General features: G+C 37.5%; 2 protein-coding genes across 5 annotated transcripts in view; both read left to right on the forward strand.

Moving 5' to 3' along the window:
- The first annotated feature begins 2,064 nt into the window (after positions 1–2,064).
- LOC136856010 (probable glutamate receptor) lies at positions 2,065–10,664 on the forward strand. Its single transcript, XM_067133562.1, has 10 exons — positions 2,065–2,396; positions 3,070–3,157; positions 3,245–3,396; positions 3,563–3,705; positions 3,938–4,025; positions 5,974–6,103; positions 6,623–6,800; positions 8,359–8,458; positions 8,906–9,035; positions 10,266–10,664. The coding sequence occupies exons 1-10, from the start codon at positions 2,278–2,280 to the stop codon at positions 10,371–10,373; spliced, it is 1,236 nt and encodes a 411-aa protein (XP_066989663.1). The 5' UTR covers positions 2,065–2,277; the 3' UTR covers positions 10,374–10,664.
- A 1,380-nt stretch (positions 10,665–12,044) lies between these two features.
- Positions 12,045–15,528, forward strand: part of LOC136856094 (meiotic recombination protein REC8 homolog) — a 30,120-nt gene continuing 26,636 nt past the window's right edge. For 2 of the 4 annotated variants that reach the window (XM_067133731.1, XM_067133732.1), the window contains exon 1: positions 12,215–12,348. The gene's annotated coding sequence lies outside the window, so the exon portion shown is untranslated. Of the gene's footprint in view, positions 12,349–15,528 lie in introns of all 4 variants that reach the window. The other 2 variants (XM_067133733.1, XM_067133730.1) reach the window with 2 other exon arrangements.

Here is a 15,528-nt window from a genome sequence, read left to right on the forward strand (position 1 = left end):
GTTTGTGGCCCCCTGCGTACTGGAGACCTGAACATCTAAACAAGTTACACCTGGAAATGAAAGGTACTGGAAATGAGAGAGAGAGAGAGAGAGAGAGAGAGAGAGAGAGAGAGAGAGAGAGAGAGAGAGAGATCGGTTTGAACTAGGCCTATACTCGAAAATATAAGAACGAGGGAAAAACGGAGCTGGTATTTAAGACAAAGAGAAGAGAAGTGACAGGAAAAATAAATGCAACTTTAGGTGACAGAAGTAGGAACGGAAAATAAGAATAAATAAACAAATGAATGGCGAAAGATGGAATGACAGATGACCGTTACGGCAAAAATAGAAGCGAACTTAAAAGTGATTCCTTCCTAACCTCGAAAGGGCGCGAATTAGTACCACCTCTGAGAAGAAAACTCCTTTGCCTTTTTAAAAAGAAAATGTCGCCGTGATATTCAGAACTCCCGAAAAGAATCCATTGGCCAGAAAAAAAAAAATCACTCCAGGTGTTCAACGTCTCGAGCGGCGATGATTTGACGTATAGCCGTTTCTCATCTGTTTCTTTTAAGTCTCCAGACGATTCTCGCGGATTTTTGCCCTTTTTCTCTTCTGTTCTCGAACGCCTAACGATGAAAAAAACTTCTCCAGAAGACGGAGAAAAACGAAAAGTTTTACTTTTCATTTATAGGAGAATTATCTGGGGGTTTTTTATCGCGCCAAACCAGCCACTCATGTTGAAGCCTTGACGAAGACATGCGCACTGTGCTCTTGTTTCTAAGTCTGCAGTTTAAGTTAAAAGGAGAAGGGAGATTAGCCCCCGTAACAGAAGGTTTGTATCCTACAGCAGCTCTGAAAGGCGAACTGTAAGTAAATTTAACTTACAATCGCAACTGAATATACTCAGACGCACAAGTTTGTATATAAGTCTAATGGAAAAATATGCACTGTAGACATTACTGTGCATAGGTATGGACAGAAAACCTGTATATTTACGCATATATGCACTGTAAGACCGTGAAATACAATGATCACTACTTATATTACTTTCTACAGATACAGATATTCGGTCTCTGCTCCTCCCAGGAGAAATGAATTGGTCTGCCGCCATGGCGTCGGTTTTAGTACTATATCTGAGCCGCTGCTCCGCCATGGAGCAACGCAACACGAAAGGTATGTGATAATCATTTGCTCTTCGCGAGGTTTATTTGAAATGGCTAGACTTAATTTTACTTTGAAGTCATTGAACAAGTTAAGAATGTGGTTTATGAATCCTTTATTGTAATTTTTTTTATATAATCTTACTTGATTTGAGTTTGTAGTTTGTGAAGACTTGTTAGTGAAGTGGTTATCAAGTTATGTATTTTATACTGTTTTTTGAAGCTTGTCAATATCAGCAATTGCTGTGTTTACATTTTAGTGTTGTTTCTAGATACCTAGAGACTTTTTAAAAGCCTTAAAAGTCTTAAAAGTCTTCAGTTTTTGGGTATTTCCAGCGTAATTCAGCTAACTTTGGATAGAATACCTTTTAGTCTAACTTATTTTTTTTTTTTCTGTACATTCTTAGACGCATTTGGAGTGGTTGCAATTATATATATATATATATATATATATATATATATATATATATATATATATATATATATATATATATATATATATATATATATATATATATATTTACTTATTATCCTCACCAGGTGTCTCCAGAAAGGACAGGTGGCTTGAGTCAGCTAAACAAGCGGCACAGATGGGGAATCCTATTAAGTTCAAGTATTTATGTTCTTTCTACTGTTTATAAGACCATATCTTTGCCAAATAATACAGTCACTATTGACTTACAAAGCTTTTCATGCCAAATTTACACTAATGCACGAAATGGCGTTTAAGATATAACAGAAAATCTTATATTAATAGAACTTAAGAGAATTTAGTTTCGTGTATTATAGTACTATAACTTTGTCAAATATTATATATTATTATTATTATTATTATTATTATTATTATTATTATTATTATTATTATTATTATTATTATTATTATTATTATTATTATTCAGAAGATGAACCCTATTTATGTGCAACACGCCCACAAAAGGGGCCATTGACTTGAAATTCAAGCTTCCAAAGAATATTATGGTGTTCACTAGGCAAAAAAGAAAAAAATTAATTAATAAATCTATAAATAGATAAAAATGTATTAAAATGCAAAGAGAAAACCACAATTACAGCTGAATCCCAAATTACTAGACCTAAAGAGAATCTAGTTCCCGCCAGGTTTTCCGAAGCTCCACATCTGATGGTGGCCGCCGAGTCTTGGCCTCCGCACATTCAGGTGAATCCTGTAACCGACAAAAACAGGATCGAAGGACCCATGGCCAACTTCCTTCAAGCTCTCGCCCTTTCCCTGAACTTCACGTGAGTGCGGCCTGGAAGTTTTAGGGCGGCAACTTCTTGGTAGTTAATATAATATCGGTCTAAAGTCCTCCCATCCACCATTGTCTCACCTACGTATTGAACTTCCATAATTTCCCTGATGGTACAATTTCATATTCTATGTTGCCGGCTGACTCGTTCATTATATTTTTCTTAAAGCTTTGTCTTCAGGTCAACAAAATTATTTTAGAGCTAGTTTCATTGTCGTGTCAGTATAGCAATGCAGACCGTACTAGACTTATGTACTGTATAATCTTACTTTTATAAGCAATTTCAGTCTATCTGATTACCATATATTTTCTTAAGGCATTATTTATAGTAATAATTACCACCTATTTTCTCCCTTCATTGTAACTTTGTCAGTATCATTATTTCATCACGACACTTATGGCAACACTGGTTACGAGAGCCATGTTTGATCCACTTTCCATTTCTCAATGTGCAACTTACTTTGCAACTTGCAAGATTCATTTTTGTCTGCATTTCATATTCCTTTACATGCAATAATCGTTCACTATATCCCATCGCCACGATCCGTATTAATCCCATTCAACAAGATCAGACGTAATTAAAAATGAATTTATTTTACTCAGTGTGCATAGGTCTAGGCGCCTGGTTCTTCCTTCAGGACTCAATTAAAATGTAACTTTTCCAGGTTCACCGTCGTCCAAGGTGATGGGTATTGGGGCGCACCACTGGGCAACGGTTCGTGGAATGGCATGATAGGAATGGTACTTAGGAAGGTGAGTTAATAAAAGCCTTAAGTCTACCGACATTAAAGGGCTTCAGGCACAGAGAAACTGACCGGGTCCCAACTGCTATCCTTGCAGGAAGCTGACATAGGCCTGGGACCCTTCGGGATGTCCTACATACGAAGCCAGGTGGTGGACTTCTCAATGCCGCTCTTCGGGGAGGTCCTGCACATCCTAGTTGCGCGTCCTACGGCTCAGCCGGATCCTTGGGGATTTGTCACCCCTTTGACGTGAGTTCAGGAGAGGAGTCCTGTTAAGTAAATGTGTAAAATGCGAATTTCTTGCTAGTACTAGTCACTACTAGTCACTAAAACAGCTAAAACTACAGTTTAAAATGTTCCTATTTATATATTTATGTATTTATTTATCTATCTATTTATTTATTCATTCTTTCAGTTGGCCAGTCTGGACAGGCACCCTGTTATCATTCTTAGTGGTGGTTGTCATGTCAATGGTTGTAGACTTTGTGCTGAAATCCAGCGTCTCCCCAAAGCAAACTAATCACTTCTGGGTGGCTTACCAGGTTTTCATTTCCCAGAGTGAGTGTCTGAGAGTAATGCTGTAAATACTTGATTCACCCATTAAAAACTTTATATAAATATGATTTTTCTGTAAAATACTTGTGGAAAACGAATGTAGAAATGCTAGGCCTATAGTTAAACTACCTGTTTTTATCCATTAAAAACTTTGCTTAAATTTAATTTTACTGTAAATATCTATTCAGATCAGATGTATGAATGTTAGACCTATGTTTAATAATACTTTTTTCAGACTTAAAGGCCATAGAAGGGGTGCCTTCTTTAAGAATGGTTACCCTGGTGTGGATGACAGCCATTCTGATTATCAGTAGGAGCTACAGGTAGGACTTTGAGGTAAAAATTAAAGTTTCCTGTAACTGGAAATCGCAAAACAGCCACCACTGCCACATTCACATTTATGTGTTCTATCATTAACTATCACTTTCCTTTCTCTCCACATGACTGAACCATCTCAAAATTCAGTAAACTATCCTTTCACTTTGGCTAACCCATTTATAACTTTTTCACCCTTTCAGTTTTGTAATGACATAAATACAACGTAGACAATAATTTATATATACAGCGCTTATATATATTTTTTTTATTTCATTCGTATTTAACAACCACACTTCCCATCAATAGATTAGCATCAGTTCAGCAAATCCTTTATAAATTCAAATTCATAGTAATTTTGAAAGTATTTATGAAAATCTTGAAAGTTAGCACACCGTACTCAATTTACAGTGAATTACGTAACGATAATTAAAAACATCGATTTTGGGCGAAACTAAAACATTTTCAATTAATAAAAACCAGTGAATTAACAATCTGGATTTACCAACTTTTTGCTTAATATAGAATGCATAGTATTCACACGTAATTGTGTTTATAGATCTATGAAATCTTGCGTTCATGTTTGAAAACAACGCAGAAACAAGTGATTACGTATTAAAAGAGATTTATAATGATACACCGCGACAATTATAGCCGTTGAGTGGCTCCTTTTGGGCGGGGCCATTAGGGCGCGCTGTCTGGTCCCCTTTCGCGCGCGAATTCCCTCCACAGGAGGGAAGTTTGCTATCCGACCCTTACTGAATATTTAGAGCCGGTTTCTGGGAGGTTATTTTTATGGATTCGGCTAAAAAGAGCCACCCATACTTTTATGGCTTCAACACCATCGATTAGGTCTAGTAAAAATGGCTTCTCGTCATGGACATCTAATAAGTCCCCTTGGCTTCTGTGGGACGTAGTGTCTCCGATGTAGCTTTTGCTGTGGACTTAAATCTCTAGCCATGTGAATTGACAAACTACATTCGTATAAATCTCCTTCGGTCTTCTATGAGCGGTGCTGTTTTTCTAGAGCTGCCAATTCGGTTGGGCCTCCGTAAATCCTTAGGCTTATCTACTAGGGTAACGCCCCAATTAACGATTCTTCATAGGGAGCTGCATTCCTCCTCGTATGCAGATCCATAACTCCATAAGATGATAGACAACTAAGCTCTCCTCTTTCATACGAGCAGTCGCCGTAAGTTGGTAAAACCCTGGTAAAATTCATCAATATTCTTTTAATAATCTCAGTTTCCATACGGTCTGCTCATCAGGTGTTAATAATTAAGGAATTCGGTCAAATTTATAACGTATGTCTTTCCGTGATGTGTAATGTGTGAAAGCGTTTTTAACGTAGTGAGGAACTTGCCATCTTGCTATTTAAATAGGACATCGAGATATGGTTAGGTCTAGTGCTGACTGAGCTCTTTGGTAAAGCTGAACGCCAAATGTCTAATGTCTTAAAGACATTGATTGACTTTTATATATTTTCACGATGAAAAAATAAAAGCTGTGGATTTAAATTGTAAGTTATTAGTTGCTTGAAAGGGCTACGAATATGCAGAACAGATGTCAAGACTAAATTTAATATATGGAGAGGAAGTCTGCACGTGGAAAAATTATTGTTGTAACTGTTCAGGATATATATATATATATATATATATATATATATATATATATATATATAGAGAGAGAGAGAGAGAGAGAGAGAGAGAGAGAGAGAGAGAGAGAGAGAGAGATTTCGTACACCTTAATCACATCCGTCACACTCTGAACACTTTGTAGTTATCACTCATAAAAGGAACATTACATAAAAATATATAAAAACCAATTTTGTAACCTTTAACGAATGAATATCATACAATATTTACATAGGTCTAAAGTTCCCAAAATTCTCTCATATATTCCCAACAATATTTTTATAGGTCTAAATTTGCCCACAATCTATCTCACGCCCCACAGCGGCGCCATGACGTCCATGTTGGCTGTGAAGACTGTTCCTCTTAAATATGACTCCCTCAGGGACGTACTGGACGATCCTCAAGTCAGGATTCTGATGGAGGGCTCCACGGCGCTCACGGCTCACCTTCAGGTAGGTGCTTCCTGTAGAAGGTGTTTTGCTTGGAAGAAATAGTTGATGATTTGTTAATATAGGTCTAGCAAGGAGTGTTCGTTTTATACAAGATACCTCTCTCTCTCTCTCTCTCTCTCTCTCTCTCTCTCTCTCTCTCTCTCTCTCTCCACAGTCTCTCTCTCTCTCTCTCAGTGTTCTCTCTCTCTGGGGATACTCTCTCTCTCTCTCTCTCTCTCTCTGTTTCTCTCTCTCTCTCTCTCTCTCTAGAGCCCCCGTGTTTGCAAGAGTAAGGTACTTCGCCCTCTCTCTCTCTCTCTCTCTCTCTCTCTCTCTCTCTCTCTCTCTCTCTCGTCTGTGTGTGTGTGTTGCTAAGCATAGGGACCTCTCTCTCTCTCTCTCTCTCTCTCTCTCTCTCTCTCTCTCTCTCTCTCTCTCATCCGCAGAGCACCCTTTGAGGCAAACTTGCCAATAGACCTATGTTTAGGAAAAGCTTTCTGATTCCCCTCTCACTCTCTCACGCTCTCGAAATCCTCGCAGACGGTGAAGGAGGGAATCTACAAGGACCTGGCCGACGCCCTGAAGACTCGTGGGACCTTCGTGAAAGCCAGCGACATGCAGGAGGTCGCCTACGAGACCATACCCAAAGGACACAGCGCCATGCTCCTGGAAGCTGTCGGGTGTAACAAGATCTACTCTGATCACTTCAGGAAGACAGGTAGGCCTACCAGTGTTTTCCGGTCGTTACGGGTATTTTGGGCTATTTTGCCCGTCTCAGTTGCTTCTATGGAGATATAGTTTGCGTTATCACACGCAAACACACACGCACGCACACACATCTCTCTCTCTCGCGCTCGCGCGCACATTCAAAATGAAGTTCCCTAACTTAGCAAGGCTATTTTCAACTCTCTCTTTGTGGTTTAATATCTTAATATTTGTGGTATAATATATATATTTTTCTCATTCACTATTTGCCTGAGGAGAGAGACAGTTTGGTCTCTGAAATGTAGCCTTTATTTTCCACATTTTGGCGTTTCAATGGACCCACTTATATTTGACGGAATTCTGTTGTAACAGAGTATATATGAGGGCCTCAGAACCAGAAGGTTGTAAACGCCACCCCCACCGATTTGGAGTTAGGCATACCAGTAGATGTGGCAACGTTTCCTCTGTCTATTTGTGGCATTTCTATGCTAGTCAGCCGTTTCAGTAAGGTCGAAATCCCTACTGGAACAGTAGAAATTATCAATTTTAGCTAAATGAACGAACGTGATGTCGCGCGGAGCTTACAACCTCATAAGAGCTCAGTTACAACCAGAAGGTTGCATGTGCAGCAGCTCAGAGGGAGCCAATGAGAGCGCGCGTCACTAAACGGGTATTCAGTTCTGAGCCAATCAGCATTTTCCAGCATAAGGCTCGTTATCGGCACAATCACCGCGCAGTTTACATCTCTGCTATTGTTTACATTCCCAGTCTAGTGATTTTCGCGGCGAAATTGAATGTCCGTAGTGTTGTGATTTGTGTTTTTTTATTATTATCCCTTATTTAGCGCCATTATGTCTAAAATCTGGTAGTGAAAGTGATCACTATGATGTTTGCAACGGCCCAGAGGAAGAAAAAGGACAAGGAATGAAACGTCATCTATAAAAAAAAAATGGTGTTAGTAGTTACTGCACGATGCAGGCCAAGAATATGTTTCTGGGTTTTCAGACAAATTTATGTTCAAGGAGACAAGCAGCTTTAGATGGTTAAACTGCATGATGATGGAAAGTATTATCATTCAATAATCATTTTCATTATTATTATATATATAAACCCATCACAGGTTGATTACTCATGACCAGGATTATTATTATTATATTTTTATTATTATAATTATCATTATTACATCCATTGTTGTTATACCACGAATATAATAACACTTTATTATCATTTTACATTTAACTATGGTTTTGTGGTTTAAGAATATAAATATTTGTGGACATTTTGAATGCTATATATTTTTTCAATTTTTTCAAATTTGCCTGAAAAAATTCTAAAGTTTGGGCTTTCAAATGAAACTTTATTTAAATCAATATCTTTTTTGAAGCAGAGTAATGAATGCTAGACTTTGAGGGCAATTTATCATTTTTTGGCGTTTACAACCTTCTGGTTCTGAGGTATCATATATAAACACACACATATATATACATATACACATACATACCCCTATGTCCTTAGAAATAAATACCTAGAAATCAGGACCAACCAACCAACCGCCCCAAATCATTCCGCAGGTCGCTGTGAATTCTACAAGAGCAGAAACGTGTTCTGGCCTCTGCACTACGCCCTGATTGTACGCCAAGGAAGCCCCCTGAGGAATCTCATTGACGCAAGGTGCGTCATACGCATTAATACTGTATTTTATGCGTATTTCGTTCATGCTGTGAACTGGATATAGAATTTAAGCCAGAGGCCAAGACTGGGACCTTTGACTGGGTCATTCAGCTCTGAAACGGAAATTGGCAGTAAGAGGTTTGAAAGGTGTAACAGGATATGAGCCTTTTGCAGTTGCTCTATGGAACAATTGTTAGAGAAGGTGGAAAATCAGATGGAAGAAAGAGAATATGAACTGAGGTACCGTGTCTAAAGCAATTGCACGTGTTCGATTCCTGGAAGGGTGGCCAGTCAGTTACAGGCCTTGGGTGCTACACCCGAAATAAAGTGAATTAGAGTTTGAGTGATATCTGTGGCTTAATATATCATTTGTAGTAACATTATCATGTATATATTTAAATATATTATATATAAATATCTACAATTTCCAGATTCCTTTCCCCACAGGATCCTAGCCCTGAGAGAATTCGGCATAATTGAGAGATGGGTGCTGGACCAGACTCCTCACATGATCTACTGCATCAAGATGCCCACTAAGATTAAGATGCAGGAACCTTACAGCTTCTATGACCTCTGGGTACGTTGGGAATCTTTACCTCTCTCTCTCTCTCTCTCTCTCTCTCTCTCTCTCTCTCTCTCTCTCTCTCTCTCTCTCTCTCTATATATATATATATATATATATATATATATATATATATATATATATATATATATATATATATATATATATATATATATATATATATATATATATATATTCTCGGTAAGTGGGCGGCTACTTGGAAATCTTAGCTTAATGATAAATAATATTGCCAAGACCAGGAAGAACATTCTTTATTGTAGGAGCTTTCGAGGTATAAAACCTCATCATCAGGCTGAAAAAACCGACAAGGATGAGAATCAATAAAATTACAATAAAATGAATTGTCATAATAAATCTTCAGCAAAAATACTAACGAAATACATAAAATGAACAAGTAAATACAAACTAAAAGGGTGAGACGTAAAATAACGAAAAATTAAAAACACAAACATAAAAATATGAAAATAAAACTATGGTGAAGTGTAAACAAACTACCACTCACAAAGTGAAATATTTAACGACCTAATTGAGTACCTACTATGAAATTACACGATAGCTAGTTGAATACCAGACGAGTTGTTGTTCAATTCCGGCTTCATCTTTTTAATAGCCAGCGACTCTGAAATGGAAAGGTCCAGTCTATTTGAACAAAAAGACAGTACCCGAAAATCCAGGTCAGTGAAAGGATGGTCCTGTGCTAAACTGTGTTCGTTAGTATTTTTGCTGAAGATTTATTATGACAATTCATTTTATTGTAGTTTTATTGATTCTCATCCTTGTCGGTTTTTTCAGCCTGATGATGAGGTTTTATACCTCGAAAGCTCGTACAATAAAGAATGTTCTTCCTGGTCTTGGCAATATTATTTATCATTAAGCTATATATATGTGTGTGTGTATGTATATATATACTGTAAGTACATATATAAATACATGCATACAAATATATATATATATATATATATATATATATATATACAATATATATATATATATATATATATATATATATATATATAAAGTATTAAATGTAAGATCAGTTAAGTTTTGTCTATCAATCTTATTTGGAATCGTTCATTACAGCTGTTTAAATTCCCAGTATTTTAATTACTTTATCATTAGTATTCTCATTACAATAACCGAAAATTATTATTATTATTATTATTATTATTATTATTATTATTATTATTATTATAATTATTATTATTATTATCCTCTCACTACCAGGCCGTGTTCTTTGTGGTAGCTCTGGGACTGCTGTTAGCCTGTTTAACCTTCTGCCTTGAGTTGGTCATGGGAAGACTATGGTCACACCAACTTGACCCCAGGGCATAGGTCACCTGAGCTGACCTCATCTCCATTGTCGATTCTCAACGATTCTCAAGGAAAACTGGTGACAACCACTCAACTGAACTTTTTCCAGCATCTACACTTCACTTCCATAAAGGAGTTTTGGCTCAAAAATCCCTTAATACCTTCCAAAGTTTGTTTTCAGTCTTGTGGGCACTTCTTGGTACAACCCTGTGACTCACAAACTTCGTGTCGGTGTGTGTGAAGTACAGATATATCTAATATTTGTGAATTTAATTACATATGATTTTTTCAGTGAAGTGTTGGAAATATTAAATGAGCAATAAATATACTCAGTTTTTATATTCCCTTAAAATTTTGTGGTAATTTCAATCAATAAAATAATGCGTTGACTATGAGCATAAGTCTACAATGGGCCAGTGTGATGCAGTTAGTGATCTATGAATGGAATACTAACTAAACAAAGTGCGTTCATTTCATAATCCCGTGTTAGGCCTCTATTCATAATATCTGTCAGCATTTGTCGTCACCTTCGACTTTCTAAACTTATTTGTTTGCAACTTTTGAAGGAAATTTCATCATGCCAGAAAATTAGGCGTTGTTTGTAAGGCTTCTAATATCTATATGAAGCAGAGCGAGTGTTTGATGCCTTTCGCCCTAGTCCTATGAGACTTTATCCTTTCCAGAGGGCAGACGCCTCCTGGAATCTTGACGATGTATTGTTTAATACAATGAATATCGGCATTTTTTTTATTGAAAAAGACTAAAAGTCGATAAATTAACCCATTCTACATGGCAAAGTGATTAGCAGAGTCTGGGCAAGCATTGCTCACCGCCCATGGCGTGACGACATCTCGCCCCAAGGCAAGCCTGTTAGACCTACCTACGCATTATGAGAGTGTGACCGGATTGTTTTTCTTCATGGTTCTGCTGCTTAGCTGTGATAGTTTTGTAGCTTTTGTTATAGATTTTGTCATGTCAGTTTACTCTAAGATAAGTGAGTATCTTGCTAAGGCATGGATAGTATGAAAGAACCGGGATGACGAGAGTATCTGGGAAATCTACGAAACCCGAAAGAAGAAGATTAGGCCTCAAAAGCCTGGATACCGAGATAACGTATAAATATGAAAATAAAATGCTGCGTTATATTCTATTAATATTCCAGACTGTACAAAAAAGGTAATTATAACTTGATATCACTGACTTACGGTTAAGTTCTGTGTTAATCGAAACCTGAAACAAATTATCGCTTAAAAGAAGTTACGTACTTTCTGTTCAAGTCTCCGGTAATTTTCGTAAAAAGTTCATTACATTTTTAAACAAAGTCTTGCCTGAATGATTATTTTAGGTTTAAGAGTGAGCCGAAGCAACAAATTCCTTCAAGGAATGTTAAAAGTTCACAGACAAACTAAAATGGTCCTTCCTGCTCTGCTAAATGTTGTGATTCGATAGGATGACCTCCAAAAATAGATACAAAATAAATATGGTATTGGTAAGATGGCGGACCTATAAGTGCATTTCCCTTCCAAAGTGAACAACTCAGACAATGTATATGTCAGTTGTTTGGGACGTTGTTCCCCATCAATAAACAGCATTTTAATTATATTCAATATTTTATGACTTAATTTATTCATTTTTGTCACTATTTCTTTATAATTTCCATTTTAAATGAGGTGTTTAGACAACGCCATGTGTACACGTCATGAGATCGCCCCTAAGTAACCGCTGGTGACAAATAATTGAACACCTCATTCACAACTCCATTAATTATTTTTAACATTCATTAATTAAATCCACAATTTTAAATCAATTAACATATAAAGTTAATCACTAAAACTGACAGAAATTTGAAAAATTCTCGATTCGCGCCCGAAAGGACGACCGTTGCAATCAACCGGTTGTCAAGTTGCGTCAACACTCGCGGCTGTCACTCCCTGCCACGTGACTCTCGTCTGTTAAATCGACTGTCTGTCGTATCGGCGTTATTAAACGACTGTCTGTGAGTATAATGTCCTTTAAATATTTATTTACGAGGTTATTAAATCGTCTAAAGTATGGAAAAGATTATATTTTCTTCGTGAGGTTTATCCAAAGGTGCCGGTTTGGAGACTTCAATAGGCTACGTTAATTTTAGGGGGTGATGCCCCCCTTCCTTCATATCCAAAATTCTAGGGGGACAACAACGAGGAACCATGGCCTTTGGGTGGGGTGAAATGCAAAAATAATGAAATAAAATCACATATTTTAACATAGGCTATATGTGGTAGCCTACTTTTCCAAGTTCTGGATATGAAAGGGTGGGGTTCCAGGGTTTGGGGTCGATGCCCCCCTCTGGCCAGGTAAGGGCCCATTAATTAGGTTAGGTCACACCCCCTATTTGTGGGAATTTGACTTTATCCTAGGTTAGGTTAGGTGTGTTGGGGTCAAAGAACCTTAAGTAGTGCCAAGTAAGCCCCATAGTGGGTTAGTGCCTTCAGGGCACCTCAGGTGGTGCACTGTAGGCATTATTTAAAGGTTCTTAGGTCCCTAGATGCAGCCTCTTTCATTCCTTTTACTGTACCTCCTTTCATATTCTCTTTCTTCCATCTGACTTTCCAACCTCTCTAACAGTTGATTCATAGTGCAACTGTTTAGAGGTTTTCCTCCTGTTACACCTTTCAACCCTATTACTCTCAGTTTCCCTTTCAGCACTGAATGACCTTGTAGGCCCCAGCGCTTGGCCCTTGGCGTAACTTATATTCCAGTTCCAATTCCTATTCCTATTCCTGTGTCTGACTGCTTCCTGGCCAGGTAAGGCCGCAGTCCCAAAACTGCCTCTTGTGGAAGGTTAGGATAGATTCCTAGTAGGCATTATTATTTTTTATTATTATTTATTATTATTATTCTTATTTTATTTTATTATTTTATTATAATTATTATTATTATTATTCTACTATTTTATTTTGTTATTTTATTATTATTATTATTATTATTATTATTATTATTATTATTATTATTATTCAGATGATGAACCCAATTCATATGGAAAAAACTCGCTAACCCATTGAGTTTAAATTCTATTTTCCAAAGAATATTATTATGGTGTCCATTAGGAATAAATAAGAGGAGGTAAAGGAAAACAGAAAGAAAAAGATCTCACTTATTAAGAAAAAAATAAATTAGCAAATTAATACATAGATAAAAATGTATTAAAAGTTATATACCAAAAGCTCACCGGCTTCCAAGTCTTGCCAAGACCTTTAGGGACTGCTGGTTTGTGCCGCCCGAAAAAACGATAGCTCCTTTGCACCTATAGAACCCCCTGGAGCAGTCTTCTTTTGGGTAGGTTTCAATCGCTGCACCTCTTCGAGGCTACACAGCCCCTTGGCCTAATGGATGTTGGTGTTAGGACTGCAGATGTTTATAGGTAATACTTCCTTTCTAGACCCAAATGTGATAAAATTTCCCCTTTTTCAAAGCAGTCCTGGTTGTTTCGGCCGTAAGTCCTTTAGGCCGTAACATCCAAACTGGCAAACGGCCGAAATGGGTGTATATAATACTTTGATCCCCACAGGGCTAGTACTGAACATGGCTTCCCAAGGAGCTTCCACCATGTCTTACGGCCTAAACTTCATATTGGCTAAAGTTGTGAGGGCCTAACAGGTTCACGAGCCAAAACAATACAGCCTAATCATCCAAAACTCTCTTGTTCTACCTGTCAGTACCATACTTATGTCAGGTTATGTGCTTTTTTTTTTATTTTAAGTTGTCTGATACAATACTGATTTCACATTCTGGGATTGGCTGTACAGTAGTAATCTCATTCTGTGCGGTCCTGGTCGTTTCGGCCGTAAGTCAGTTACAGCCGTAATATCCAAAACAATGTAAGACGTTATGTTTATGGTATTTACCGTTATTATTTTATGTTTTACGTACATCCCCAGGGGCTGGTACTAAACACGGCGTCCATTTTGCACGTAAACGTGCTTACGGCCGAAACAACCCAAATGCATTCTATGTCAGTGTCACACTTATGTCAGGCTACTATGTTCCTTTGTTAAGATTTCTGTTTTTGAAGCACACTTTACTGCATTATTTAGTTTTTAAAATGCTCATTAACTTAGCCACACTCTTGTAACTTATTACTCTTTTGTTTCTTAGTAATTATTGTAATTTTCACTCTGCCTTCTGAAATAGTTTTCCATTTAGATTTTTGTCAGTGGTAGCATCAGTGAATTGATTCCAGCCTTGGCTAGACTCACATTTTGTTGCATTATTTAGTTTATACTGTACCAGGTGACTTAGCCACAGCCTTGTTGTCTTCTACATTAATACGTTGTCAAGTCCTTGGAATTGTGGTAATTTTCACACTGCCTTCCTCAGAGTTTTTCTATTTGGATTTTTATCTGTGCAAAGTGTCAATGAATGGTACAGTATTGGGTACTAGGTAAGGCTAGACTAATGCCTACTTAGCCTGTTGTGTGTTGAGCTATAGGTATTTTGTATCATGAACATTTTTTGGGGATTTTTCTTTCTGTAAGTCCTCAGATGAAAACCCAATTGGGCGGAGTCAACAGAATATAAACCCGTGATGGCTCCAATGGAAAATCGGCCTGCAGAGAGAGACAAGTCATGTGAAAAGCTGATAAATAAATGAATACGAGGAAATAGAAAATTAAACCGATACACCTGAAATTCAGATGTCAGCAGAAAGTAAGAATGAAATTGCCCCTCTCTTGAATATTTGGAGGTCAGAAGATTCCACAGCTGCGCTAGGCAATCTATTCCATGTTTGTGTTGTAGCCTCGATAAAACTCTTAGCAAAATGAGTAGTATTAAACCTGATTACACTTTTAATTGTATGGTATAGCCTTTTAAGGAGTTAATTCCTGGTGTTGGACTTCAGTAGATTGAGGGATATTGCTGATGTCCCCGTAGGGTGGCAGCGCCATCAGTGCACCTCACATGATGCACTGTAGGCATTACTTAAGGGTCTTTGCAGCATCCCTTCGACCCCTAGCTGCGACCTCGCTCATTTCTTTTACTGTACCTCTGTTCGTAATCTCTTTTTTCCATCTGACTTTCCGCTGTCTCTCTCAATAGGTTTTCCTCCTGTTACACCTTTCAAACCTTCCCACTACACAATAGGTTTTCCTCCTGTTACACCTTTCAAACCTTCTCACTACCAATTTCCCTTTCA

This window comes from Macrobrachium rosenbergii, chromosome 34 (assembly GCF_040412425.1).
Source record: "Macrobrachium rosenbergii isolate ZJJX-2024 chromosome 34, ASM4041242v1, whole genome shotgun sequence".
NCBI lineage: Eukaryota > Metazoa > Arthropoda > Malacostraca > Decapoda > Palaemonidae > Macrobrachium > Macrobrachium rosenbergii.

What these genes read in the sequence shown, in the direction of transcription:
- LOC136856010 (XM_067133562.1), top strand. Translation starts at nt 2,278, where the DNA reads ATGGTGGCCGCCGAGTCTTGGCCTCCGCACATTCAGGTGAATCCTGTA. An exon ending in TAGGAATGGTACTTAGGAAG is followed by an intron (nt 3,158 to 3,244) that starts GTGAGTTAATAA and finishes CTATCCTTGCAG; the next exon opens with GAAGCTGACATAGGCCTGGG. An exon ending in GGATTTGTCACCCCTTTGAC is followed by an intron (nt 3,397 to 3,562) that starts GTGAGTTCAGGA and finishes TCATTCTTTCAG; the next exon opens with TTGGCCAGTCTGGACAGGCA.